The sequence below is a fragment of the Phaenicophaeus curvirostris genome, chromosome 1 (genome assembly GCF_032191515.1).
Source record: "Phaenicophaeus curvirostris isolate KB17595 chromosome 1, BPBGC_Pcur_1.0, whole genome shotgun sequence".
Lineage (NCBI taxonomy): Eukaryota > Metazoa > Chordata > Aves > Cuculiformes > Cuculidae > Phaenicophaeus > Phaenicophaeus curvirostris.
The window spans coordinates 186,639,737-186,666,776 of NC_091392.1; the positions used below are offsets into that span (position 1 = coordinate 186,639,737).

At 39.9% G+C, this 27,040-nt stretch overlaps 2 protein-coding genes across 4 annotated transcripts in view; one reads left to right on the plus strand and one right to left on the minus strand.

The window, feature by feature from the left end:
- Positions 1-9,013, plus strand: part of SLC7A1 (solute carrier family 7 member 1) — a 214,431-nt gene extending 205,418 nt beyond the window's left edge. Inside the window, exon 13 of the transcript XR_011339673.1 lies at positions 8,998-9,013. The gene's annotated coding sequence lies outside the window, so the exon portion shown is untranslated. The remainder of the gene's footprint in view (positions 1-8,997) is intronic.
- Positions 1-27,040, minus strand: part of MTUS2 (microtubule associated scaffold protein 2) — a 738,607-nt gene that overhangs the window by 582,699 nt on the left and 128,868 nt on the right. For all 3 annotated transcript variants that reach the window (XR_011339664.1, XM_069882854.1, XM_069882861.1), the window contains 2 exons: positions 25,156-25,396; positions 15,724-15,930 (listed from right to left, as the gene is read on the minus strand). Coding sequence is in view for 2 of the 3 variants with exons in the window: in XM_069882854.1 (XP_069738955.1) it covers positions 15,724-15,930; positions 25,156-25,396 (448 nt within the window). In the remaining variant the exon portion in view is untranslated. The remainder of the gene's footprint in view (positions 1-15,723; positions 15,931-25,155; positions 25,397-27,040) is intronic.

Sequence of the window (27,040 nt, forward strand, 5' to 3'; positions counted from 1 at the left end):
CCACCACTTCCCTGGGGAGATTATTCCAGTGTTCAACTGTTCTCATGGTGAAAAATTTTCTTCTGGAATCCCATCAGAATCTCCCCAGGAGCAACTTATACTCATTACCCCTTGTCTTTCCCATGCTACTCCTTGTAAAAAGGGAGTCTCCATCCTCTTGCTAGACATCCTTTGAATACTAGAACATGGTAATATGGTGCCCCCAACGTCTTCTCTTCTCAAGGCTGTGTAAACCCCGTTCTCTCAGCCTTACTTCATATGGAAGGTTTCCTAGTCCTCTGATCATCTTAGTGGACCTTCTTTGGACCCTCTCCAGGTCTTCCACGTCTTTTTTGTATAGCTGGGACCAAAACTGGATGCAGTGCTCCAGGTACGGCCTGACAAGTGCTGAGTGGAGTGGGATTATGTGCAAAGAAGCTCTTCATATTTCAGATGACCAGATTTCTTCATGCAGCTGTAAAAAAAGTTACCCTTCAAGTGGCTACTAATCTATTGTTTTCTTTTGTTTGTTTTTAACAAAAGTGAGATATTTGCAAATGTATGTCTTTTATTATCTGCTGTTTCTGGAGTTCCCACTTGCAATCACAAACACCTTGTTCTCAAGACCCCTGAATAATCCCCACTGATGCTGCAGCTCAATCTGCTGGAGACATCTTGTTGTAAGGTATATGGTGCTGAGTAGTCCCCATGAAGCCAATTAAAGAAATTATTCATTCTAATATGAGTGCAAGTGATCCTTAAGCCCTTAATTAGTCCCTGTACTCTTCCTGTTTAATTCCTACGCACCACTTCGGGATCTCAGAGAGTTTGCCTTGAAACCTGAGCTGCAAACCACCATGGCTCAAGCACAATTTAGTACTTCTGATATGAGGTGGGTGCCAGGGCCATTGCTAAGACATCCCTTTCCATCACTCAGCTCTCAGAGATTGCTCTGAGACTTTTTATATGCTTTTGCCCTCTTCCTTTGATTTGCTGCTGGAAAAATTTCTTAATCCCCTGCACAATACTGCAAAGATAGAGGGGAAGTGTAAAATCTAAAGCCCACCAGCCCTTACCAGATGAACAGTAATTTATATAAGGTGATTTGTTACCATATCTTCGCTAAAATGTTGCCAGACTTGAATAATTTGGTATCTGCTAAGCAGAATTTAGATTGCTGAGCAACAAAAGTCAACTGTGGCTTATTTATCTCCAGGTTTACAAGCTAATGTTAAGGGAAGATGAATTTAAATAAATTTATTCTAAGCATAGCCAAAATACTGTAAATAACACATCGCTTGATACGCACGAATATACACTACATACTGAAGGACATAAAACATACTAAGTGCTGTACCAGCCTAGCTTTCAGGGGTTTATTTTAACTACGCTATGCATCTATATCTAATTTCTCACTCTCCAGGCACATTTGTATTAATATTATCAGGTCCAACAACAAGCCAAGGACAGAGATTGAGAAAGTTGAGAGTGTGTGGTTCACAGCTGCACTCCTCACAGCATGACCCCCAGCTTCAGAGCGTTGCAGCAGCGGAAGGCAAAACATCAGAAGACACCATCACCCAGTAAGCATGTCTTCTTGCCCCCTAGAACTGCAGGCAGAGGAAGCGTGTCAGTGGCATCAGCAGAATGTATGCACCACTCAGAGACCACAGGGCTAATTTAATTGAGCAAGTTATTCACTGCAATCAATTTATTCAGCCCTAGCTGCCAGTGTGCTATGCCAGCACACCTAGCTTGGCTCCGAGGTGAATCAGGGCATTATTTCAAGCTGTGGGAGGACCGTGAGATATAAACAGTAGCTGCAAGAAGTTCAGAACACTGAGTCTGGAGAGAGTACTGACATCTCTACAATCCACCCAGCAGAAAACATTTTAAAACTTCAGTGGACCAAATTTCCCCCCAAACCTTCCCTCTGAAATGCCTTTATAATGAGATGAACTTTCAAGCAAGCATGCATGCAGTAGTTTCCCGGAAGCATTGTCTAAGGTAATTGCATATATCTTTCATTAGTTAATTACAAGCTGCAAACGAGCAGAGAGAAGCTTTGTCCCTGCTGCAGTGGAGGCAAATATTAACACAATTCTTATTTTAGTGCCAGTCTTCGGAATTATATGCATCACCATGAGCACGCATGGTACCATGCAAGTGAGAGACGGTCTCTTTTCCCAGGTAACAGGTAACAGCCAGCAGAGGTTTCAATTGGAAAGATCTCTTTGCTGAAAGGATTGCCAGGAACTGGATCGGGCTGCCTGGGGAAGTGGAGAACTCAACATCCCTGGACGTATTTAAAAGATGTGAAAATGTGGTGCCCAGTGACAAGGCTGAGCGTAGGAATTGGCAGTGTTTGGTCTATGGTTAGACCTGATGATATTAAGTGTCTTTTGCAACCTAAATGACTCTATGATTCTGTGATATTTGATGCTGAACACAAAAACAATGAATTAAGGAAGGGCTCTGTGCAGACAGGTATTAGGTTAAGAGAAACATTAAGAAGTCAAGCTAGTGTGTAATCATTGTTCTGATACAGAGATATTTCTCATGTGGTGCTAGTAATAGCAGTTTGGAAAACAGCACTTCCATCATTAGTGGTGAAATCCCTATTGCCTGAATCAGAAGTATGTAAATACAAACAAGTGGCATTTACCCTCTACTACCACACGGCTTCTGTCACATCAAGCTGCTAGAGGAAATTCTGCCCTCTCATGGGCCAAGAACCTGCGATATTTTGTCCTCACCCTCACTAGGGCTGGTCATGACCTTGCTGCTTTGCTTCACCTCTGCCCAGATGCCAGTGGAGGAGCACTTCACACAGCCCCGGCACCCGCAGCCGGGTTTTATTAGATGACTTGTAAAGGTTCCTTCCAGCCCTAAGCATTCAATCATTCTATGATTATGAGGACACAAACCAGCTTATGACAGCTGGTGAGACACCACTGAGGGAAAGCCTTGCCATCTACACAAACCGGTTAAAAAAAATTAAAATGACATTGTTACAAAATTGTGGGCTTCATGAAAAAGCCAGTCTGTTTTAAAATGCACCAGTCTGGTGTTTTATAATAGACAGGTTTAATAGGGTTTTTTCATACGATAGCTGGCATGCCCTAAAGTATGGAATACCAAATTAATCCTAGCTGCAAATTGTTCAGCCTGACAGTCCATAGTTTAATCTTCTGACTGATAGCAAACTTATATCACTTAGCGAGCTGCTTAAGGGTTTAATTCAATTAAATTGATTTTTTTTATGTGCAGATACTTGTGATTCACACAACAGGTAGATGGCAGTTCAGAAGTTCATACAAACGCCAAAGCTTCCCACCATCACAGCTGAGCTCTAGCATCTTTTCTGAGCAGGATTGTTGACAATACATGCATATTTCAGTATGTTTCTAAGAGCAACTGTCACTCCAAAGGAGTGGGGCTGACTTGTGTGCAAAACAGCGAGTTTTGTAGCATCAGCTTTTTTCTTTTACATTTTCATGCATCTTTCTTTCAGATTTAAGCTTTTTAAAACTACATCTTATACATTTTTAGAACATGCTAACTATTAACATGCTTGGAAGGCATATAGAGACTATGACGCTACTTCTAATTCATCTTACTTTCCCACACAGCTTGACAGTGTACAGGCCTGTTCTGTATCTAAATTTACAAGCTGTGACAAATGATAAATATCCTAATTCTAAAAAGCTATTGTGTACCTCTGAGACAATTAAAATTCCTTAGATACCTAGATGCAGTACATAATGCATTTAGTCAACATTAGAACATGTCACATAAGGAATGTTTTATCCCAGGACACATCCAAGTATCTAAAAATAGGCCTTTAGTTCAAATAAAGGTATTGTAATAACATTCACTGGGAAATCCCCTTTCCTCAGATTACAGAAGTAATATTAATTTCTAGACCATCTCATGCCATGTAGTAAGAACTGTGCAGAAGAGTTTATAAAGCTACCAAATAAAGTATATAGTCCTTTCTTAGGAGAAAAATGCTGGTTAAAAGTGATGCATTTTCGTTCACCTAATCCAACAAAGTCATATGACACACTTCAGGACCTAAACTGAGCTCTGGCCCAGCCTGATCCTTACAGTTTGGCAGCAGGAGAAGAGAATAAAAGGGTTTCCCAAGCTTGATCGTCAGATGTTTAGATCAAGACATGTCATTTTATTCAAAACATATCATTCCTCACTAGTTTTTGCTTAGTTTTCTCTGGAGGTTGCACATACCTTTCCAGGAACGGCTGGCAGGAGAACACTGTAACAATTGTAACGTGTAATAGAAAGGAATCTGAAATGTACACTATTTTGGAGATGCAAAGCAGTGTAGGACACAACTCATTCCTTGGTTTACTGTAGTCTCTATTTTTAGTGGTGAGGCAGAAGGGTGACCCTCAGTTCTTTGCTAATTAGAAGCTATTTTCTTTCTTTGTGGTAGGACTACCACAGATTTTGTCTTCTTTGAGGTTACTTTAAAAAAGAAAACAAAAAGAGAAGACCAACATCATGTTGAACCGGAGAAAGGTTCACGACATACAGGAACTAACCGATATGGGCTCATTTTGTGTCACCAAGCTGCACTGTGCAGAGCTAGTGTTGCTGTTGGTGGCTGGTAGCATCATCCCACCAGCCGGCCAGCATAGGTACCAACACCAATGTGTTCTGGGTAGCAACGTCTACCTTTCTACACAGAAACACATACTGCGCAACATCTAATGGACAATTGGGATGGTGTAAGGAGGTGCAGTAAGATAGCACAGGAGTCTTATGACTGCTGGTGAATCCACACACAGTGAGAGATGTGTCTTGTTCTGACCTCCCCAACACACAATCAGGTGCCTGTGCCAGAACACTTCTGGCTATTAGTACAAGATAAAACAAGTTCTCACTTGTGGATCAAAAGGCTTTACTTTATCATCCTAAATGCTCTTGTTTCTGCATAAGTATTCCCGACTGTGTAGCCTTCTATGGCCATAGTGATGGCAAATTAAAATGCTTGAAATCATATCAGCAGTCCATGAAGTTGGCAACACCATAAATTAAAGATTTAGATTATGCAGCCCAGTTTAACTGACTCCTTACCACAAGGAACAGAGAGTCAGGACTTGTTTGTTAATCACAGTTCAATGTCAACAGCAGCAGCTTTCTCCTTCTGCCACACCAACACCACATGCGTACCCTTAAAGCTGCCACATGGGAGGCATGTGACAATTTCTTAGTCTTGTGTCCAAGGGGTTGAACATTTGCTAGCCACTGATGACTAGTGTGCCAATAGCTTACATTTTGTGATAACTCCCACCTGGGAGGAAAATCCCGTGCAATTACTTCCATTTTATTCAGCTTGGTGTTCTTGCTTGAAGGGCCTCAGTTTGTCTTTTTATTTGCCAGCACTGGCTGAACTTATTTCAGACCTCAGTCAGCTTTCTTCTAGCATTTAAAACAACTTTGGAAATCCCAAAATGAAAGCTAGTGGTCTTGCACCTGTCACAAGACAAAGAACCACAACATTTTCAACTGTTTACAGCCTCGTGTAGCCTTGTCCAGGCCTCTAGAGACTGTCAAGCAGCAAGTCAGAAAGAAAGGCTGTTTGAGCTGCAATTTTTAAGTTCTTGGATCATAACTCACAGACTGAAAGCTGCAAAAGGTGCTGTTTCTTCTTTTTATCACGCATATTCTCAAGAGCATCTGGAAGACTTACATAAATTACCTCAATTTTAACCTGTTTGGACTAGATTAGTATGATGGAAAAAATGTCATGGGTGAGATTCCAGCCCAACATCTACAAGGGAGTTTTTTTTCTATAAATAGCATCACATTCTTTTGGCTGTAACACTTTTCTCACTACTAAATTAGAATTCACAAGTCTTCTGCGGGATTCATAATGGGATCAAAGATTAGAAACTTCTTTGAAGTTTGCCTTCCTTTGCTCCACTATTAGTACGTACCTGCGCTAATCCACCATGGTTCTCCTAAACTAATCAGTTACTCTCCACCCCCAAAAGGGACAAGTACACAGGCTTTCTTAAATCTCCATTTATTTGTGTTCATTATCCACACTTCATTTTGCAAGGGCATAATGTTTTGTTAATTGATTTTTCATGTACTGTAAAGAGGCCAACTCTGTTTTCAGAAACCCTTTGGTCTAAATGCGATTTGCCAGTAATATTTACAGTACTTATAACTTTGGTCCCATTTCTTGCTAGTAAGACACACAGTGGATTGAACTGTGTGCATAACAAATTCATAATATTTCACCTTTGACAACAGCTATTAATAATATGATTGCAATGAGATCATCTCAGACTCACTTTTTTAATTTGGTCCTTCTTGAAAGAGATGAAACAAACACTGAGTCTCAAGGTTATTTGCCTCTTGTTTAGGAAAACAAGCTAATAGCCTCAATGATCCTAAGAAGATGCTACAGAAGGGAAAATATTATTTCAAAAATCCTTTCAAAATGTCCATAATTCAAAACAGTGACACAGGAATTTCTTTGTCTTACTGTGACTCAAAATTGGCTTATAACTACCGTATCAAACTTGTTATATATTCAAACTAATGCTTATTTTTGGAAAGAAAAAAAGCTATCTTTGGGAAAAAAGCCTATTGTCACAGAGTTTGTAAGATTGTAAGAAGTACTTGGTTCAGTTGGACACCTGTTTGATTAGTGGATTTTAATCCCTTGCTGTGCTCAGTGGCTCCAGCCTCACAGACAATACAAAATGCAGAACTGAACCAAAAGCAGTACCCAGTGTATTTTGGAGATGGATCTTCACAGATTTGAATGTATCTAGATTTCCACAAGCTTAAATTTCAGAAACCACAAAAACTGCAAATTAAGTCAATGAAATATCCCAGTGATGAGCCTCATAGTCATCCATGCGTGAGAGGGACATGTTGAAAAGGAGTTTCTCAGAAGTTACACAAATTTATCAGGCCCAGTCAACAATAGGTCATGAAAGGCAGGTCTTGCCAAACTAACCTGATCGCCTTCTATGACAAAGAGACCCACCTACTGGATGAGGGAAAGGGTGTGGATGTGGTCTTCCTGGACTTCAGTAAAGCCTCTGACACAGTTTCTCACAGCATTCTGCTTCGGAAACTGTCAGCCTCTGGCCTGGACAGGCGCACACTCTCCTGGGTGGAAAAGTGGTTGGATGGCCGGGCCCAGAGAGTGGTGGTAAATGGTGTGAAATCCAGCTGGAGGCCAGTGACAAGTGGGGTTCCCCAGGGCTCAGTGCTGAGTCCAGCCCTGTTCAATGTCTTTAACAATGACCTGGATGAAGGCATCGAGTGCACCCTTAGCAAGTTTGCAGACAACACTAAGCTGGGTGGAAGTGTTGATCTGCTGGAGGGTAGGGAGGCTCTGCAAAGGGATCTGAACAGGCTGGACCACTGGGCTGAGACCAATGGCATGAGGTTTAACAAGGCCAAATGCCGGGTCCTGCACTTGGGGCACAACAACCCTATGCAGTGCTACAGACTAGGAGAAGTCTGTCTAGAAAGCTGCCTGGAGGAGAGGGACCTGGGGGTGTTGGTTGACAGCGACTGAACTTGAGCCAGCAGTGTGCCCAGGTGGCCAAGAAGGCCAATGGCATCTTGGCTTGGATCAGAAATGGTGTGACCAGCAGGTCCAGGGAGGTTATTCTTCCTCTGTACTTGGCACTGGTGAGACCGCTCCTCGAATCCTGTGTTCAGTTCTGGGCCCCTCACCACAAGAAGGATGTTGAGGCTCTGGAGTGAGCCCAGAGAAGAGCAATGAAGCTGGTGAAGGGGCTGGAGAGCAGGTCTTATAAGGAGAGGCTGAGAGAGCTGGGGTAGTTTAGCCTGGAGAAGAGGATGCTGAGGGGAGACCTTATTGCTCTCTACAACTACCTGAAAGGAGGTTGTGGAGAGGAGGTTGCTGGCCTCTTCTCCCAAGTGACAGGGGACAGGATGAGAGGAAATGGCCTCAAGCTGCACTAGGGGCATTCAGACTGGACATGAGAAAAAAATTTTTCATGGAAAGGGTCATTGTACACTGGAACAGGCTGCCCAGGGAGGTAGTTGAGTCACCTTCCCAGGCGGTGTTTAAAAGATGGGTGGATGAGTTGCGGAGGGTCATGGTTTAACACTTGATAGGATTGTCCTGTGGGTCTTTTCCAACCTAGTGATTCTGAGAATCTGTGACTATGAAGCTTTTTAACTGCGACTCCATTAGAAAGGAGCTCAATCCAGAAAGGAGGAGAAAAAAATCAGGAGGGAAAAAAAAAATTAAAAAGGGGGGAGGCGCGGGGGAGTGGGGGGGGATGATGATGAAACAGAAGAGAAACAGAAGAGCTCTCACTTCTTCAAAGCTTTATTTCTTAAATTTTCTTTGGGCTAAATTAAGAGATTAATCCATTCTGATGAATGCCCACAGGGTTTACTTCTAAATTAGTATTTCCCCCCTCCATCAGATAGAATAGAAAGATTAATATATGAAAAGGAGACAATTTATACTAAGTTTTCTGGTCTTCAGACGAGTTTTAATTTGGATGTGACTGATACGTTCCAGCTGTTGCTTGCCTTTATTTTTTTCAAAAGGACATTTTAAGTGCTACTGCTCCAAGTGCTGAATGTCCACAGAAAGACATGTGCTGTGCTTTTTCCCATTACAGGCTCCTGACTGACCATAGCTTTTCCTCAGATTTTGGAAGTTACACTCCAGCAGCAGCATCTCTCCTCTTGCCCTGGCTGCAGAGAGGACCAGCCTCTAGTCTCCCTCACATTCCTGTTGGAGGGGTTCCCCTTCAGGCTCCCTGAAGACTAGATGCTTTGGAATGTGATTTAAAGACTAAAAAAAATAGTTATTTTGGAAATGGCTTCACTGATTTCTTTGCATCCCTCTAAGAATTGAAATAAGCCCACTATACTGCAATAATAATAATAATAATAATAAAATAAAAAAGTAATCATGATTATTTCCTATTGACAAGGGCAGAACGAGACCAGCCATAGAACATCTTCAAAATAAAGAAGGTGCAGACAAAACAGCCCAGTACAGTGGTACCTAAGCAGTCTGCTATGTTCACAACTCCGATCACTGAATCAACATCTCTCCACAGAGTCAAATCACAGAGATAGTTGGGATGCCAGTGATGGAAGAAACCTACTCATGGCGCAAGGCACTGCCTTTTCCAGTGAAACTGGAGCCTGGCAGCCTGGTGTGTGATTGGTTTGAACTGCTTTCTACCCTCTGCAGATTAAACACTAAGGGTCACAGTAACTAAATTAGGTGCTCATAATCAGTCAAATAATCCCGTGTGGAAATGGGCCAGGAAAGAGGATTTGTCACTATCTATTTCTTCCTTGTCACCCCATTACCCAATACCTGTGCTAACATTTGTTCTCTCCTACCCCATTTTATGGGTGGGAAAGTAAGTTGGATAATTTAAGTCACTTTTAAAAAGTCAGACAGAAACAAGTGCCAAAACCTGGAATTGGAGTTGCCAGGTCTGAGCCAGGACAATTTCAGTACACAGACATAGAATTTCCCAGAATGGCCTTCTTTCACTTAAAAACATAGATTTTATATGACATTTTAAAACAATAACAAACACCATGATTAAGCATGATGTTGAAGTTGAGCTGGCATGAGAGCTTGGCAAAATTCCTTCAACTGTTCTTTGCTCATAAAAAGCAGACTGAGCAGAATTGAGTTTCATGGATTTTTTTCAGTTTTGATGAATTTTGGCTCAGTAAATTTGCAGCCCCTCTAAGTGCTTCAGGTCGACATCTTCATGTAAAAGTGGTTCTGTGTTTTCAAGCCAGCTTGGTCTTCCTGCTTCTCATTATTCACTGCAGGGAGCAGTACAGACCCTCCCAGAGTGGTATTGCTCCCCTCTTGTGTGTGCTCTGATGGGCAAAGGAAGAGGTAACAGTGCAGACAGTAAAAACATTATCTAACCTATTAAAATACTATCACATTTAAATACAATCACAAGCACTACACCTAACCCCACTGAAAGTAGTGGACAACTTCTGTTTCATCACTGTTATTTCAATCTCTGCAAACACAGAGCAATCACTGTGCCTACACCTCCAAGTCATTCTTTGAAGGTAGGTTTTGGGGTTTTTTTTCCCCAGTTGTAACAATTGCAGTATGAAAAGTAAATGCTGCTAGTTTGAAAGGTAGCTAAAATGCCCTTTTAGCTTTTTTCCTTCCTGGCTGACAAACTGCACTTTTCCAGAGGATTTGCGCCACAAAGCTGAAAATCCTAATTCGATATTGTTTGCTTTTAGTCTTCTTCAGAGTAAAGTGATGGCATAAAGTGATTGTTCCATAAAAAAATCATATCAGAACAAGATCAAAAGGAAAAAAATGAATTTGTCATGCAGAAAAATGAACAGAAAATCAGTCACAGAAATATGTATTTTCACACAGGAAAATCTTTGTATTTCAGTGCTTAAATATTTAAGAGCAATTGGTATATCTGACCACCTCATCACAGTTTTGAATGTTCTACCTTTTTTTTCTCTGAGTCAATTAGCCCACTACTCAAGGCTTCTGTGCTTACTTTGACTTCCCCATTTCACCACCCGAGTTCAACACTTTAACATCTTTGCTTATTAGAATGAAAATTCAACTTGAATAAAAACCAAGCAACACAAGGTCAAAAATCAGCATGAAATCTATAGTTGAAGAAGGGTTTGGGAAGTTGACACAAACCATACAGTTTAATATTTTTATAATTTTAAACAAAAAAAACCTGTCATGAGATACTGTCACGAGATACTAATACAAGTTCTGAAATATCCATCACCATTTTCTTTCTCAATATGAAAAGAAATTGCTTCAGCACTCAGAGACATGGATAGATATTGAATAGTATTATGTCTTTTAGTCTCACATCTTGCCAGAGAAGAATTGCCTCTAACACCATGCTAATTTATGAATCTTAAGCAAAAGGGGTTTCATCACGTGAGTTGGAAGATTATTTAACAGACTAGTGGACCTTATGACTACAAAGTATTTCCTGATATTGTACGTACATTCTTCCACTTCCTAAACTCATAGCAGTTATCATGCCTCAACTCATTCTAAACAATCTGTCCTTCTTCTAATCCTCTACACATCAAATTGTTTTGTAGTGCTTAATTGACTGTTTCCCATGCAGTACTTAGAGCATATCAGAGTCTATTTTGATGAAGTACATAAAACTAATTACTTGAGAAGGATATTCAGTTGACCGCTAGAAATGCAGATAGAAGGGAGCTAGAGAATTCTCACCCTTTAAACTAGTAAAAAGGAACTACAGCCTGGGAAACATGGTACTGCAGCACAGAATCACAAGATAATATTGGGAACGACATCCCACAACTGTGGGCCCTATGCATATGATGTGAAATTTGGATTCAAAATCTCTTAGGCAAATTTTACTGAGGCAGACACAGGAGAAGCTTCAATTACTATATTTAAAATTCCAAGGGGAGGCATGCAAAGTTAGCTATTTAGTTATAAGTTACCTATTTAGAACTCTTTTCCTTTATGGTTGTGCAATTGTTTCACTCCTCACCAAATCACACTGGTTTTGACCTCAGCATGACTTTGCTAGTCATTCACTTTTTATTCTGTTCAGTAGAGAATGCTCATGCCCCTCTTAGATTGAAGAATATGGATTTTTCTATTCTAGCCAATTTGGTGTGTAAACTAACTCAACAAGTGTTTGACATACGAAAACCTCTACCTAAATACAGAAAAATTATTTAGAAGAGTATGTATTTTTAAACCTCAAAATCAGTAGGCAGAAGCTGAAGGCAAACATGAACTTTTGAAGTGATTTTGAACAAAAGTGTTACTGAAAAATGTATCTGTGGCACGGAACAAATTTTGGAGGTGGTGATAACAAGACCTGGAGCTGAGCCTTAGCCCAGCATTTCCCAGGTGTCCCACATAGTGTGGCATCAGGCCATGTGGCTTTGCCCTAGCAGAAGACCTCACATGGGCTTTGCAGCAGCTCACTACAGAGCTGCTATGGTGTTAAAAGCCACAGGATGAAAGGTGTGAAAATGGCAAGGAGAGCTGCATGCTGAACACTGAGTGGAGAGGAGTGTTAGCAACAACAAAGGGTGGACTTTCCTTATTAGTAGAGTGAGCTCTCACTACCTCTGTTTCTCTGAGTTATTTCATTCAAATACAACTACCCTTGCTCACCATTTGCAACAAAGAGCTCACCTTGAACATCTCAAATCATTCCATTTTGAACACAGCAAGACTGCAAGTGAGGAGGACTTGATGATCCAGTGGGTCTCTTCCAGCCTGGTTATTCTATGATTCTATGATTCTATGAAAGCCCTGTTACAACTCATCCTGATTAGCAGCTGATGCCACAGCTGTCAATGTTGGCATGTTATTGACAAACAGCAGCATGACTTATACCTGCCCATCAGAGCTGGGACTCAAGGAAAGATCAGAGGCCAAGGACAGTCTGCCCTGACCCTACCATGGGAAAAGAGCATGGTCCTGCTGCTGCATTATCAATTCAAATGAGTCAATCAGAATATGCAAGCTATTGCCATCAAGTTGGCAGAGGAGCACAGGACACAGGCTTCATGCACATCCAAGCTTTCTGCTTTCAGAGGGAGTCACAGGAAGAGGAGAAACCCGGTGAAGAACAAAGCTGCTGCATCACAGCTCCATTAACAGCTTCACCACAATACGAATATCACATTTCCTTGTCTTAGATAGATGGGGTTTTACTCTCTAGACAGTATTTAATCAGTATTAGTATGCCAAAACAAGACATTAGATGGGATTTCTGAAAAGAAATGTAACCATCATGGGTTTGGGAGGAGCAAGTACCACAAGAGATCTGGCAGAGGAGAGAAAAGAAAGCACAGGATCACACTAGAACCCTTTCAAGAGTCACCATTTCCCTAAAACAGTCTCCCCTAAAACAAACCAATGCTTTCCTCTCACCCAGCCATACCCATCTTCTTTTTAGCAACTTATAATACATCACAGGTTTTTTACAGCAGATAGGAAATCTTGAGGTGAGCTCCTCTGTTTACAACAGTGGCAGACCCTTTATTTCTAACACATGCATACTTGTAAGATGTTTTCAATTACTTCTGCCTCCCTTGCATGCAGAGACATTGCTTAAATAGGAAACTGTGTTATCATACAACTTTGAATATTTTGTATTTTCCACCCTACTGAGCTACAAAATTAACAGTAAAACTTCACCATGCCCTCTAGGAAGCCTGATTTAGTCAAAGACATGACCTCAGGTAGTAACTACAGAATCAGCTATTTATTTAATTTAAATAAACTATTTTTTCCAGCATATGGTGAAGGGAAGAAGTAATATGTCATGCTAAGATTCCTGAACCAATACTTCTCCCCTACATCCACTCCTGGGTTCTTTCTGTGCATGTTAAACTGCACCACTGATCAGTGTTAAATAAGCTGCGGTAGAACAGAAAACAACCAATTTATACTCCGTGGGTGTTGAGCAACTAATTTAACTCTTGCTGGCACATGAACTGTAAACAAACACTGATAAGATTTCTAAGAAAGTTAATAATGCAACAGCAAGGAAATAATTTTTTTTCCTACCTATCTGTCCTATCAGGAGTGATGCTAAGGAGTTGTGATGCCTTTAATCCAAAGAAAGTGGGCGATGTTAGGTGTCTTCTCGCGTGATGATTTACCCAAGGGCTGACACCCTAAACACAGGGTATGAGCTCACCCCCTTGGCAACACTCCTTTTCTCTCTCTCACTCTAGTACAGGAGGAAGCATTGTCCATTTGGAATTAAATACAAATAAAATGGTGGTGACTTCTGGGCTGGACAGCTGTGCATGTCACAAGAATCACATCAGAAAGATGATCACTGAGAGGTACTCATTCTCCCGCTCTCCTATGGAGATGGGGGGAACCTAGACAACTGCTTAGATGAGCTGTATAACTTGTTGGCAAGGGCAGAATCAATGCCCCGTTTGTCAGCAGGCGAAAGACTGAGCTCATCTCTACACAAATTTGTATAAGCAGAAGAGTTCCCCCAGGTAATTTTCATACCCTCCCAGAAACTTTCTTGAAATATGCACTAGTGGGTCTCAAAATCCTAACGTTACAGAGGGTTGCCATATTCAGTCAAGTTGTAACAAAACATATTCACTAAATATTTCCACATCCTTCTGACTGGAATATGGTTTCAGTTTTTATGGGCTTAACGCACAAATATGATACAAAAATACACCAGAATAAATAAATAAAATCAGCTTATTTTAAGACACGCGAAGGGTCAGATGTAGCTTTCTGGATCTGAGATTACTAATGCTTCTTCCACAATTTTTGAATGGAAATTGATTGACTCGCCACAATCTGGATATTCTGCTTTTAGAGAATTCTAAATTGGATGAACTTGTATGCATTCACTGTGTTCAAGGATAGTGCTATACCTACAGATGCTACTTTATTCAGATTCACAACTGAAATCGCTAGACAGCAATATTTCTTTCAGGGATGTAGCTTAGATCTAATCAGAAATCAGGGAATTCTATCCCTGACAAAGTTTATATGTAACAAAAGACAAAAAAGATTACAACAGCGGATAAAAGGAAAAACGTGTCCAAAGGCATAAATGCAGGGTAAAAGTGCAAAGCAAAAGAGGTTGGTTGCCCTCAAAGTAATGTTTATCAGGAAGTAAACAGAAATGAGGGACAGTACAACAAAATATAAGCATATGTTTGGGGACATTGGAAAAGAAGTCCTTGGACACATTAGTCTGGCATTTCAATTACCCCATATAAAAGAGGAAAGATAAAATCCTTAGGGCTTTTTAACTATTTTTATTTTATTTACTTTAAATCATTTCAAATTAATACAAGCACAGAAAAATTCAGGAGCCTGCGGCATATTGTCTCCTCTGGTGTCTCCTATCCTCTTGTCCCGCTTAGCTGCACCCCTTCTAAGCTGATAGCACTTGCTTTGATATTGACACAGTTCAGGCTCAATGCAGTCTTCAAAAAAAAAAAAAACCTGTGTGAAAATCCCTCTAATCTCCCTTTCTGCTCCAAGCCCAGTGCATGTATACACAGCCCAAGGAATTCACCATCCAGTGGGTATTATTTTGTACTTAATAAAATTAACAGTCTTTACAGAAAATAGGATTTGAAATGTCATTTCAGCCATGGGATCCTTCCAAGTCTGGTGGATGAGACAACAGCTACGATAGAAGTTCTGATCTCTTTCATATCACTGGCCCTATTTGATTAATTTTCTAAATGATATTTATTACATTGTATATTAAAAGGCAGGAGAAAAGCAGATAAGGAAGACTATGTTGGTCATTTTAGAAAATCTTTGTTCTAAACTGTTCTGCATGGCTGCAATGTACTTACCAAAAACAGTTTACTGTTAGTATTTACTTACTTCAACTTATAGAAAAGGATGTTTTAAGTAAAAATAAAACACATAATTGCCACAAGGTCCCTCCTGATGTGATTTTCATAGCAGCAGGGAAATCAGTCCCTTCTATATGCAATGTACATTCAGCACCTATTCATCTATTTTTGATAACATTTTAAAAAATTACACTGGGAAATCAAGATACCAAACCTACAACGCAGCGGCACAGAAGAGATTAGTGAGTACTGTGCAGACTACATTAGTCCTATATTAGACACAAACTCCAGACTGGACAATCCAGGAATACCTCTATTTAACATCCCTCCAGAAAGAAGGACATGTTTTGGACTTACGGTTGGTCGTCCTGCTTTGATCACTCTGAGCACTGTCGTTTGACTGGTTGCTGGAGACAGAGGACACGCTTGAGCTCCTGACAAAACCAAATGCAGCCAGTTTAGCTGCTGGCAACCGTGAATAACCTGGAGGACGAAGTCCAGACGGGCAGGGCTTGGGGAGATTTGACTTTGCAGTGCTTGGACATGAGCCTTTCTTAAGATCAACTGAAAGAAGAAAAAAGAAAGAATTTTTTACTAAATAAATTAAACTGGGATATACTGACCATTACCTGTACCACTCAGCTACATAAAGTCAGTATAAAGATTGAATACAAGTTTTAACTGCTGCTTAAACTGCAGTGATGTCTTTTTCTTTGCTCCACTAAAAAGAACTTCAGTGGAACAATCGCAGGTCACAATAATTTTTAAAATGTGAAATGAAGCAAGGACCCATGAGGCATAAAACTTCCAGAAAAGTAACATAGTTCAAGTCTGCTAAGATTATTTTTGATGTTAACTTCTTTTGTGCTTTATCACTTTCTAATTTTACATTTGTTATGTGCCAATTAAAAGAAATTCATGCACAGAGACAAACACAGTATACATAACCTCCAATTTTGGAAACTATTGTAGAACACCAACAATCCACTTCAAGGACATAGGACTTTGTTTTCCATCAAAGAACCCACTTTGAAGTCTCTCTCTTATATCTTGCTAAAAGAAAATGCCCTTTTCTTGCACCAAGACTGGGAACAAAGATATGTCCTGTAAAGTTGTACTTTTTTAACATATCCCCAGCTATTTCCACTGATGGACTTCTCTCTATAGATCACCACCCTACATGAATGAAATCAACCAAGTCTCAGACAACTGCCAGCAGCAGGCAACAACAGTAGTTCAGCTACCAAGTCAGCCTGTGGCAACTAATAACGGGTTATTTGTCCCTAGCATGTCCCCTGAATTGTATTCTGCTGGCCTTGCTTAGGCAAACTTCTTTAGGCAAATCCAGAACACAGGTTGATAAATGACCCAAATTGTCTTCATGGACCAAAGGTCCATGTACATGGTAGGACTGACTTTATGGACCAGAGATTAGAATTTTCTTTTGATTGGAAGGTCTGAATATCATCTGGATCTGGACCTCAACTGTACATAAAATTTGGACAGAGCTTTTCTTTGTACTTTTGATATCAGATTCCTGATTCTCATGGAATCCTGAGGAGCAAAAATATATATTTTTAAAAAATTATCATATTTCTCCAAAAGCTGATGCTATAGTGTTTAGCCAGTTATTAGAACCGGTGGGTTAGGAGACAAAGCAGCATTAAAACTACCAACACATTCTGCCAGAAAAGACCACAAAGTCACCCTTTTTCCATTCTCGTTTGGTGAACACTATTTGAGTATTAGCCTGAATTGTACTTCAAAGGAAAAAGTGAACATTCATAACATAAAGGAAAAATAGAAATTAACTGCACAGTAAGAATATGATCTTCATATTATTGTTACAGTACTTAATTCTTTTGTAAACTATGTAGGTCACAGCCTTATTAATTTTAATAAAGCATTACACTTTGAGCAGACTTTATAGAAAACAAAACCAGCTTTGAGCAGAAAAATATTACGAGGATTTTAAAAGATAGTTGTGTAACTCATCACAATAATAATACTATGTTTTGTGTAAAAAGACTAACCTTTACTTTTAAAACACAAATATGTGTAACACCAACCTAAAAATAGTTTTGTTATCCTATAGAAAACATTCCTACAAAAGACTTCAAAAAATGCTCCTTGCTCAAGGAACAAAATAATTTGTTTACTATAGATGCTTTAAAATGCATTTTTTTTCTCACTTTCCATGGTTTGAGAATTTATTTTATAATAAAAGGAGATGGATGCCTGACTGCAGCACCTTTACCAGCCTGGAAGAGGACGTGTGACCCAAATGATGAGCAGCCCAAATGAAACTAACAAATACGTACAGTGTGTAATAAAATATTGTTAAAATCCCCATTCAATTTTTTTTTTTTTTACACCAAATGGGGCAATTGTGGACTCTGTCCTGAATCTGGCTTCATTCAAACCATGTGAAGATGGGCTCAGAGGCAGCTGTGGAGTCCAGGTGCAGGTGAAGCACAGTGCAGGAAGATTAACACAGAGAAGAGCTAAGCAATGATGTTCACAATCATCGTTTATTGTCAGGCTTGTGCAGTTGTATGTTACAGCTGGTTTATGGTTATCTGTAAATCACCATCAAGCCAGACTTCTTCCCTCCCCACTGCTGGGACATCCATGACACATCTAAATGGCTCCACAGCAAGGCACTACAAAACCTGATCTCAATGTTTCCCCCAGTGCCACCAGCACAGCTTGCAGTTAGTGTGAATAATGTTAAATGATTTTCATGCAGGAATGAGAAAAAATATCCCGTAGAAGTGTCTAAGAGTCCAAAATGCAAGAAATTACATGCCAATCATCTTTCAGATAGAATCTTTTATTTCAGATGACTACTGTCTTCATGCATTGCCAACTGCTGCGAGGTGGGACTGAGATTGGCTTATGCCAGGGTAAGAGTGCATTTTCACTAGGGAAGGATCATTCTGTTCTCTCTCCCTTCCACAATCAGACTCATCATGACCCCACTGATGCTGCTACAAACACTTTAGCAGTATTTGGGATGGGCCAGACCATCTCACTTACACAGCTGGCTGCACATTCACACACTTGCTTGTGCATGAGCACGGCCAGAAGTGAGCTTCACCAGCTACCTAAAGGACTAATTACTGAGGGACAACAGTGTGTGATAAAAGAACACAATCCATCTGCAGTGTGCAAAACAGTCCCTGCGTTACATTGGTGACAGGGCCAAGCCCAGGCGGCCTCCACATTTGAAGCAGAGGCAGGTATCCTTTGCAAGTTGTTGCAAGAGCAACCAGGTCAGTGACAGCAGGGAGAAGGGATGGGACTGCCTCTTCTGGGTTTTACAGTTTTTTGAAAAATGCGCCAGCATGCCTGCACTACATAAGCTGAGTGCTGAGATTTCTTTTTCATAAGAACTTCTGAAAATCGCGGTGGAGGGAGAAATCTTTAAACTTTAAAGCTAAGAGTTATTAATACCACAGATTTTCTGCAGCAGAATAGGGGGAAATCCACAGGGGCAGGGAGAGAGTGGTTGGAAATGGTTTTATTTACCAAGCATTTGAAGTGCAGGTGCTTGCCATAGGATGATGAGGTTCACCTGGGACTCCCTGGTCTTCAGCTCAACCACAGGGATGCCCACACTGAGTCTCCAGGCTGTCTGATCTCTTCACCATCATCAGCCTGTGGTGCACTGAACACCACAGGTGTCACTGAAGAAGAAGCATTTCTTTAAAACCAGTAGGGTTCTGGTGACAAACTGCTCAGCCACCTCTACCTTTTCTTCAAAATCATTCTCCAAAACCAGGCAGAGGATTCTGTGGATTTCTTCACACTTCTGGGTTTTTCAGCTTGAGACTTTAATTTAAATTTCCCCTGAACTAACTATATTTTGTATCTTAAACTCATCAGCATCCTTAAATTGTTTTTCACTTCTCTTCTTTGTAATCCAGTTCTTCTATACCACGAGGGCCTGGGGGCAGGATATTATCTACATTAGGGGTGCAATCAAATCCCTACAGCTAAGTAATTCTGTGTTTTCCTTCTCATTAAAATACATGAGACATCAGATTATTGTACCTATTTTCTGTTCTATATAATCATGAAGTTTTATGATGCATGTTTTTTCTTTACTTCTGTTTCTTAGAAGTATAGAAGCCCTCCTGTAAACAAGGTCTGGGAGTTCAAAATAAAAGTTATTTTAATGAGCAGCTTTAATTTAAATAAAAATCTGCCAAAATAAGCTTAGAAACTGGCAAAAAATCTTTCCAGCTGTCTCGCTTCCTGAGGATAATTATAGAAATAAATATTGTTGTCCTTACAGCACGTAAGTGATTTTCTATGACAATTCAAGCCATTCCCATCTAGAAACATGACAGCATCTTGAGGTAGCAACTGATGGACACAAACCCAAAGCACCTGAGAAGCCTTTAGAAAAGTCTGAGCTAGACTTCTTTTATGCACAGGAATCACGTCTCCATGCACATGCACTACAGAGCAACTTTCATGTGACTTGTCTGTAAAATCTGGAACATTTTGTAACCAAACAAACAAAGTTACAGAAGACTGAAGGACTTCAGGGACAGGGTCCAAAGTGGCAACACTCATGCGTTTGCATCAAACTTGGGAAGAAGCAAAGCCAACCAGAGCAGCAACAAATATTCCTTAGCTGCCTCCCAAGGTAAGAACCAACCACCTCAAGTGGATGTATACAGATGCAAGCAGCCTAGGGAACAAACAGAAGGAACTGGATCTTTGTGCCCAGTAAGAAAGTGATGACATGATAGGAATAAGGGACACATGCTGGGTCTACTCACACGACTGGATAGCTGTTTCATAAAGAGAGGCAGGGAAGAAAAGGAGGAGATGTTGTGCTCTATCTTAAAGAGAGTTTTGAATGTATCAAGGTCAGCTATAGCAATTATGGAGCCCTGTAAAATGCTGCTGGATCAAGATCAGAAGGACCATCTCCAAGGGTGATCTTAGAGTAGGTATCTGCTACCAGCCTCCAAACCAAGACAATAACACCAGTGAAGCAGTATTTGGGTCACTTAAGCGAGTTTCAGGTCAACAGAACCTGTTTCTTATGGGTGACTTGAACTACCCAGACATTTGCAAGCAGAACGACACAGAGCTTCCATGTCATCCATCAAGTTCCTGGAATGCATAAAGGATTGCTTCCTCATGGAAATGTTAAATGTGCCACGTAAGAATGAGGCACTGCTGGACTTGCTCCCCACAATCCAAGAAAACTTGCTTTGTAGTATCATTGACAGCCTTGGCTGCAGTCTTCACAATATTATGGAATCTGGGATGTTCTGCTCACTCAGAGCTCACTTGGAAGGGACTCAGTGGGAAGCCTCCATGGAGGATGAAGGAGCTAGCAAGGAGACGGGGTGCTGGGACATCTTGTCTAGATTGTGCTTTTGCCAGGAAAGGGTGAAGCAGATGATCCTTGAGGTCCCTTCCAACCTGGTATTCTGCTCTATGATTCTATGAAATGAGTTACACAGATGTGTTTGTATGAAAAACATGCAGGAATTGTCAGTACCTAAGCCCCACACAATTTCCACTGAAAGCCCAGAGGAGCAAGAACGCTCCTCTGCACATGGGAGCCACATCTCACCTACCCAGGTGTTACTTATCAGCCGCACAGAAGTGCTTGCAGGTGCCCAGCCAGAGATGATGCTTGGTTTTTGCCAGGGAAGAGGTAGAGTATGAAGCATTTGCCTATTGCTGCACTGAGATTGTTACTGATACTGTTCTTACAAATGATAATTTGGTACTACAGTCATATAGACAACCCTTCTCATATGATACATTTTGATTCTTTGAAGACGCAATAATTGCTGGGAGCAGAGAGGTGCTATATGACTAATTCTCAAGTTTGGTGACAGCATCCTTAGCAAAACTCTAAGGATGAAGAAGGGTGTCTCCCTTGGAAGCACTTAATTTTTCTTTGTGAAATACAGTCAGATTGCTCTCCCAAAGAAAGCAGAGTGCCAACTGAAAGCACAGCAGGTCAGCGGAGAATATGTTCCTCTGAATTGTCCTCTTCTCACCTCTTTCCTTAAACAATTAAGAAGTTTGCTAGCTCAAATCCAAGTACCCCAGATTGCAAACTGCCGAAATGAACATGCAGTTGGAATAGCAGTACTGCAACATTTCAGGAGGAAACATCAAAATATTTTTTCTATCATCAAATTTAATTTACTTCTTCAAGTATTAGATAATCCTGAGAATAAAAGTGAAAGCAAAGCAAAGCTTTCCTACAAGGAGAAAGGTGTAGACATATTGTAGCATTCAGTATGAAATACACTATAAATATATAAACACACAAGCAAATACACAAATAAATGCATATATTTGTGTGTGTCTGAGTAAATCAGAAATATTGCTGTCTTGGTTTACATAAAAATTGTATCTTTAACAGAGGTTGTCTTGCTTAAACATGAGAGGAACTGCTAGACCCTCAGGACTGGCCAATTTAATACACAGGGAGGTATAAGGAAACAACATTTCATTAACTCACTGTTTGAGAAAATAATACCATAAATACTACTGAAAAATGTAGAATTAAGAGAAGTTAATGAATAAAATTAAGTGACATTTTAATGATGAGATCTGTTATACTTTTCAAAATCAGACATTAATCACATCAAAATAATCAGCTAATTAATGCAAATCCTAACATACTTGCTCAAAGAAGTCTTTATAACAAAGGAAAACATATTAATAATTTATGTTATAGACACAGTAAACTTCAATGTTGTTTTGAATCACAAGTTTCCCATAGAAAAATTAGTCAATTTACTTAAAATAAACAAGTTAATCTTTCAGAGACACTATTAAAACATTAAATTCATCACAATTTAATGACTTCCTTTCTTACTTACAGTGCAGAAGCTTTTCCTTACAGTCAGACTGCTTGCCTGACCCACCAGATGTAAAGCATCACCTAAGGAGCTTGCTGCTCGATAAGGAACTCACAGCCGGTGCCAGCGTGTGTACCGTGTCGTACAGACGAAGAAAGATCATTGCTCCAGTCACAGTTTAGGAATCACACTTGGAGATCAGACAGTTGAGTGATCATACATGATTATTTTACTTTCTATTTACTGTGTCTTAAAACTAACAAACCCCTTAATGTACTTGTAATACTTGCAGTAAATCACAGCAGCTCAGGGATTTAATTATCAATTACTTCAGAATCAGTTTTATAAGCATTAGTATTACATACGGGCCAAACCACTCAGCTTACCAGTGCTGCTTAAGCAGCTACATTATGAATGGTATGGCAAAGGGGAATAAAATCCTCATTATGAGGCACTGCTGCTGTTCTCGATACTGTGCCATGGTGATATCAGTTAAAAAGCCTCAACGGTACCTCACACTTTGTTATGGGATGGCAACTCAGTAGATCCTTCTTCTTCCGTTACCCCAGGGCAGGACTGAAATCACTAGGATTAAAAACTGGATTAAAAGCTCAAGACTGAGCTGCAGGAGATGGTGATTAGCACTCCTGAAGGCATGACTGGTATCCTTGAGAGAAAAATATCTCCTAGGCCCCCTGCTTCTTTTGGTGCAGTCAGCCAACCCCTCACACCCCAGAATATGCATGAGCAAGGGGCTTACCAGCACCGCTTCCTGTATACTGACCATATGCTCATGCATTTAATTTGCTTATATTTGTAAATATGACTCTATCAAAGCTGTGCATAATCCTGTTTTTTAAATATTGGATCAAACCCAATAATGGAGATTAAAGTTTAATACCACAACTAACTACCAATTAAAAGAAAGTGGCTGAAAATGGTGTTGAGTACCTTAATATAACAGGCTGGAAAGTGCCACTCTGAGACCCTCCAGTCAGCCTCACATCAGCTGTGGGACGCTGGGGGTTGCTGTCCCGTCAGTGGCTACAAGGTACCTGCCTCTGGTCTGCATTTGTGCACTGGCCTTGACAGAGCTACAGAAATCAGTTCTCTGCTGCCCTTTCTCTCCTACACCTGTCTTATCCTGTCTGCTGTCACTTCAGCCTCTTTCATGAGCCATTCATTACTCTTAAGAGGAATTGTTAAATATGAAAAGACTGGCATGATGACCTATGAAGTTATATGTTGTTGAGAGAAAGGTTAACTTATTTGGGGTATATAAAGAAAAAGGCTTTGTACAAGGAAAAGGTGATTAAAAGCCAATCTTGAATGGCTAATTGGGAAATAAAATGCGAAAATTAAAAGAATGTAAAATAACTACAATAATGTATCAGAAACAGAGGAAAGAAAATAAAGGGACCTATTGAATAAACAGAGAGCAATGGGAAGTACTTTGTAACAGAATAAGATGTTGCAGAAAAATGAAACATGTTCTTCATCTCACAAGGAGTATTGGAAGTTGGATGACAGAAGTTAAAACAACATGGCCTGAGGTGGACAGTGAAAAACTAAAGACATCAGCAACCTCTCCAGAACAAGTCTTGGGTAATTTAAAATCAATAAAAACAGTCAGAGACCAAAGACAAAATGAGACAAACTTCAGGATCCCAGAATAGACGGCAACCAGATTATTGGACTACCATGGGTTATCTTTAATAGCATATTTGAAACAGCGAGGCACCAGCAGACTAGGGCGAAACAAACAAAATAACAGTTGTAGGAAGGAAATTATGGAGAGCTATGAATTAAATTTGACCTCCAAAGCAGACAAGGTCCAACAAATAATCAATAACAAGATCAAAACCCCCCAACTTTTGACAAATAAAAATATTTTAGGAAATATAAATTTAGTGGAAGAGGATCACACTAAAAGCTAGTGCAATTTCCTCATTTATATTTCTCATGCACTGGCATTTTTAAAGGCAGTGTTACAGACACTAAAAAGGATTGATAGGCTGATAATATTTAGATTTTAGAATGTCATATAGTGTAGGAAGACATTAAATTAATATATTCACGACAAGTTCCTATATAGATTCAAAATGGCTAAGGAAAAGTCATGTCTGCAATCATCAGCATAATATGGATGGTGAATGGATGATGGATGAATAAAAATCAAGACAACATTCATTTTCAAGGATGAGAAATGACAGTGAATTTTCTATTAGGTCCTATTCTTCTCATATCTGTCTCCCAGAGTGGCTCCTCTTATACCATGGCTTACCCTGCTCCTATCCTGAACTTGCCACCCCAAGCTTTTCCAGGCTACAAAGGAGGGTCCTGTATAAGTAATTATTTCTGTCCTGTGGTGTTGTACACCACTTCCAACTCTTTTCTTGCTTTTCCCTCCCTTGCAGTGCTGCCGAGGGTCATCCTGAGCTGAGTAGTAGCTGTAAAGAAAAGTCATTAGAAATATTGTCTCCTAAGAGTTATATACCAGAGCTTCAGAGAATCGAGATCTCTGCTGGCACGTGTGAACACTGCCCAGGCTTTCAGAACACAACATGGTGGGAAATGTCACATTCAGAGTGAGAAACGTGGCCTTCACGATGGAAAACAATGTCCTATTATCTTTCACAGGACAAAAGCAAAGATTTTTCAGGCATTGACAAGGAGGTGGAAGATAAAATAGAACAAGAATTATTGCTGAAATTGATTTTCCTTCTTTGGCAACGACCTGTTCAACAACCTTTGTGCAAGTCCCAGACTCCCCAGTCAGCCTTGCCTCAGGATAAAAAGACAGACCTCAAAGAGCACTTTGAGAGCTTTGGAACTCTGTAGTATCAGGTCAAGATGTTGCTCATTTTGTGATATTTCTGCCTGAAAAAAAAAACCTTATTGGTCACTACAGTTAAAGGCAAGAAAGTTGATACTTTACCTGAAGCATCAGGATGATAGAGGCCTGGAGCACTTGCTATTTCTCCTTGCTGATGGAGACAGCTACCTGAGGATCTTTGACTTGCAATGAGAATCCTGCTCTTTGCAGACGGTAACCTGGACACTGCACCCAGTCCTAACTGTGGCTTGAGTATCATGGCAGATCGATAAAAATTTGGTGGGACCTCGTAGTGAGTGTATGGTGGAGGGCAAAATTCATCTTTCGCAGGCCTTTCCCCAACCTACAGAAAAATTGTTAACACAGATATTAGGCAACAAATCAATAAATCCATAAAATATGGAGCTCTGAATTTCTTATAATGGCTAATTTTCCCTTCTTGTGAATCTGGGGATAAGAGCTGCCCAGACTGATAATCCTTTTTTCAAAAAGGGATGGTCTTACCACACAAATCACTCTCCCCAAATACACACATTACAGTCTCAAAACCCAACCACATCCAAATAAAGTATTGATCTCTTCCTAAAAAGAAAATTGACAAAGAGAATTTCTTCAATTAGTGAAAATGAAGTCCTGAAAGTTGATATTATTTATAGAGATAAATACACCAGGCTAGTGTTTAAGTATTCTTATTAAAAGTCATTTAAAATATTCTTAATGAGATAGAATTTTGGGGGAAGTCAGTTTTAACTTCATTAGCTAAAAATAAAACTGAGGACATTTTAAGTTCTTTTTGCCAGATAAATGGTATTGTCAAGGCACTTCTGTGAGGAATAAAACCTCTGTGTGTTCTTATTGCAAAATGTTCATTGTAATCTATGCCCCTGAAATTCCTGAATCGACACCTGATTGTGAAGGAGGGCACATTTCTGTATGTTACATTTTCAGAGGGCTGTTAAATATTCCAAATCAGAGTCGTAAAACTCAGCTACCCATTTGAATTAGGGAAAAAAAGTAAACATGTAGACGTAAAACATTTATTGTTTACCATAAAATAAACCATGCTTTACCAAAATGAGTGACAAACCTCTCAGTAATGTAATGAGTGGATACTTTATAACCAGGGTATTTAGTCCCAAGCTGGAAATATTTCCAGCAAACTGGCTGTAACCAGAGAACTTGCAGTCAGGGAATGACCCAGTTCCCCAGTTCAGCCCTTGCATTTTTCTGCCTTCAAGCTGGGCTCCGACTCCCACCTCACTGTGCTGCTTTGTGACTCAGGACAAGGGTGCAGAGTGAGCAATGTCAGTACTTTCTTCTCTGTCATTTACTGTTTGAGGTAGAGTCCAGCTTTTTTACCATTTTCTTATAAAATGTAAAATCATCACAATCTAAAAAGGACCTATGAATATTTTTTGGTGCGTACCATTTAGACCAGAGGGAAAATGAGGCCTTAGGAAACAGGAAATCTGAACTAAATTTGTTTAAAAATTAATCAAAAAAGTGCCATAGGCTACCTAGGAAGAAATGCAACTGCCAATTAATTAACTCTGCTGTAAGTTATCATGCACATAATATGCCAAATCAATTTCTGTTTAGCAATTATAAGCATTTAGAATACACACTTCAACATTGGCTATAAAAGCTTTGAACCTAGCTACTTCAAGAGCTTTAATCCTATTTTAGGAAATATTTAATAGACTACAAGAGACAAGATTGGCCTTAAACCATGAGATACCAAATACTCGAGGCCTTTGCACAGGAACTAGGAGGGTATATGTAACAAACACTGCACATTATATTTTTGCTCTAATTTTTATCCTTTGTTTGAAGTCCTATTTCCTGTCATTAGATATTCCCATTTCCTTTTTATTATACTCCTATGACCTATTTCTACAAGTTAGGATGCAGATTTTTATTGTACAGACGATTCTCTAGACTTCGACTGCAGGAGATGTTTAGCTTCTTATTTTCAGTTTCTGGATAC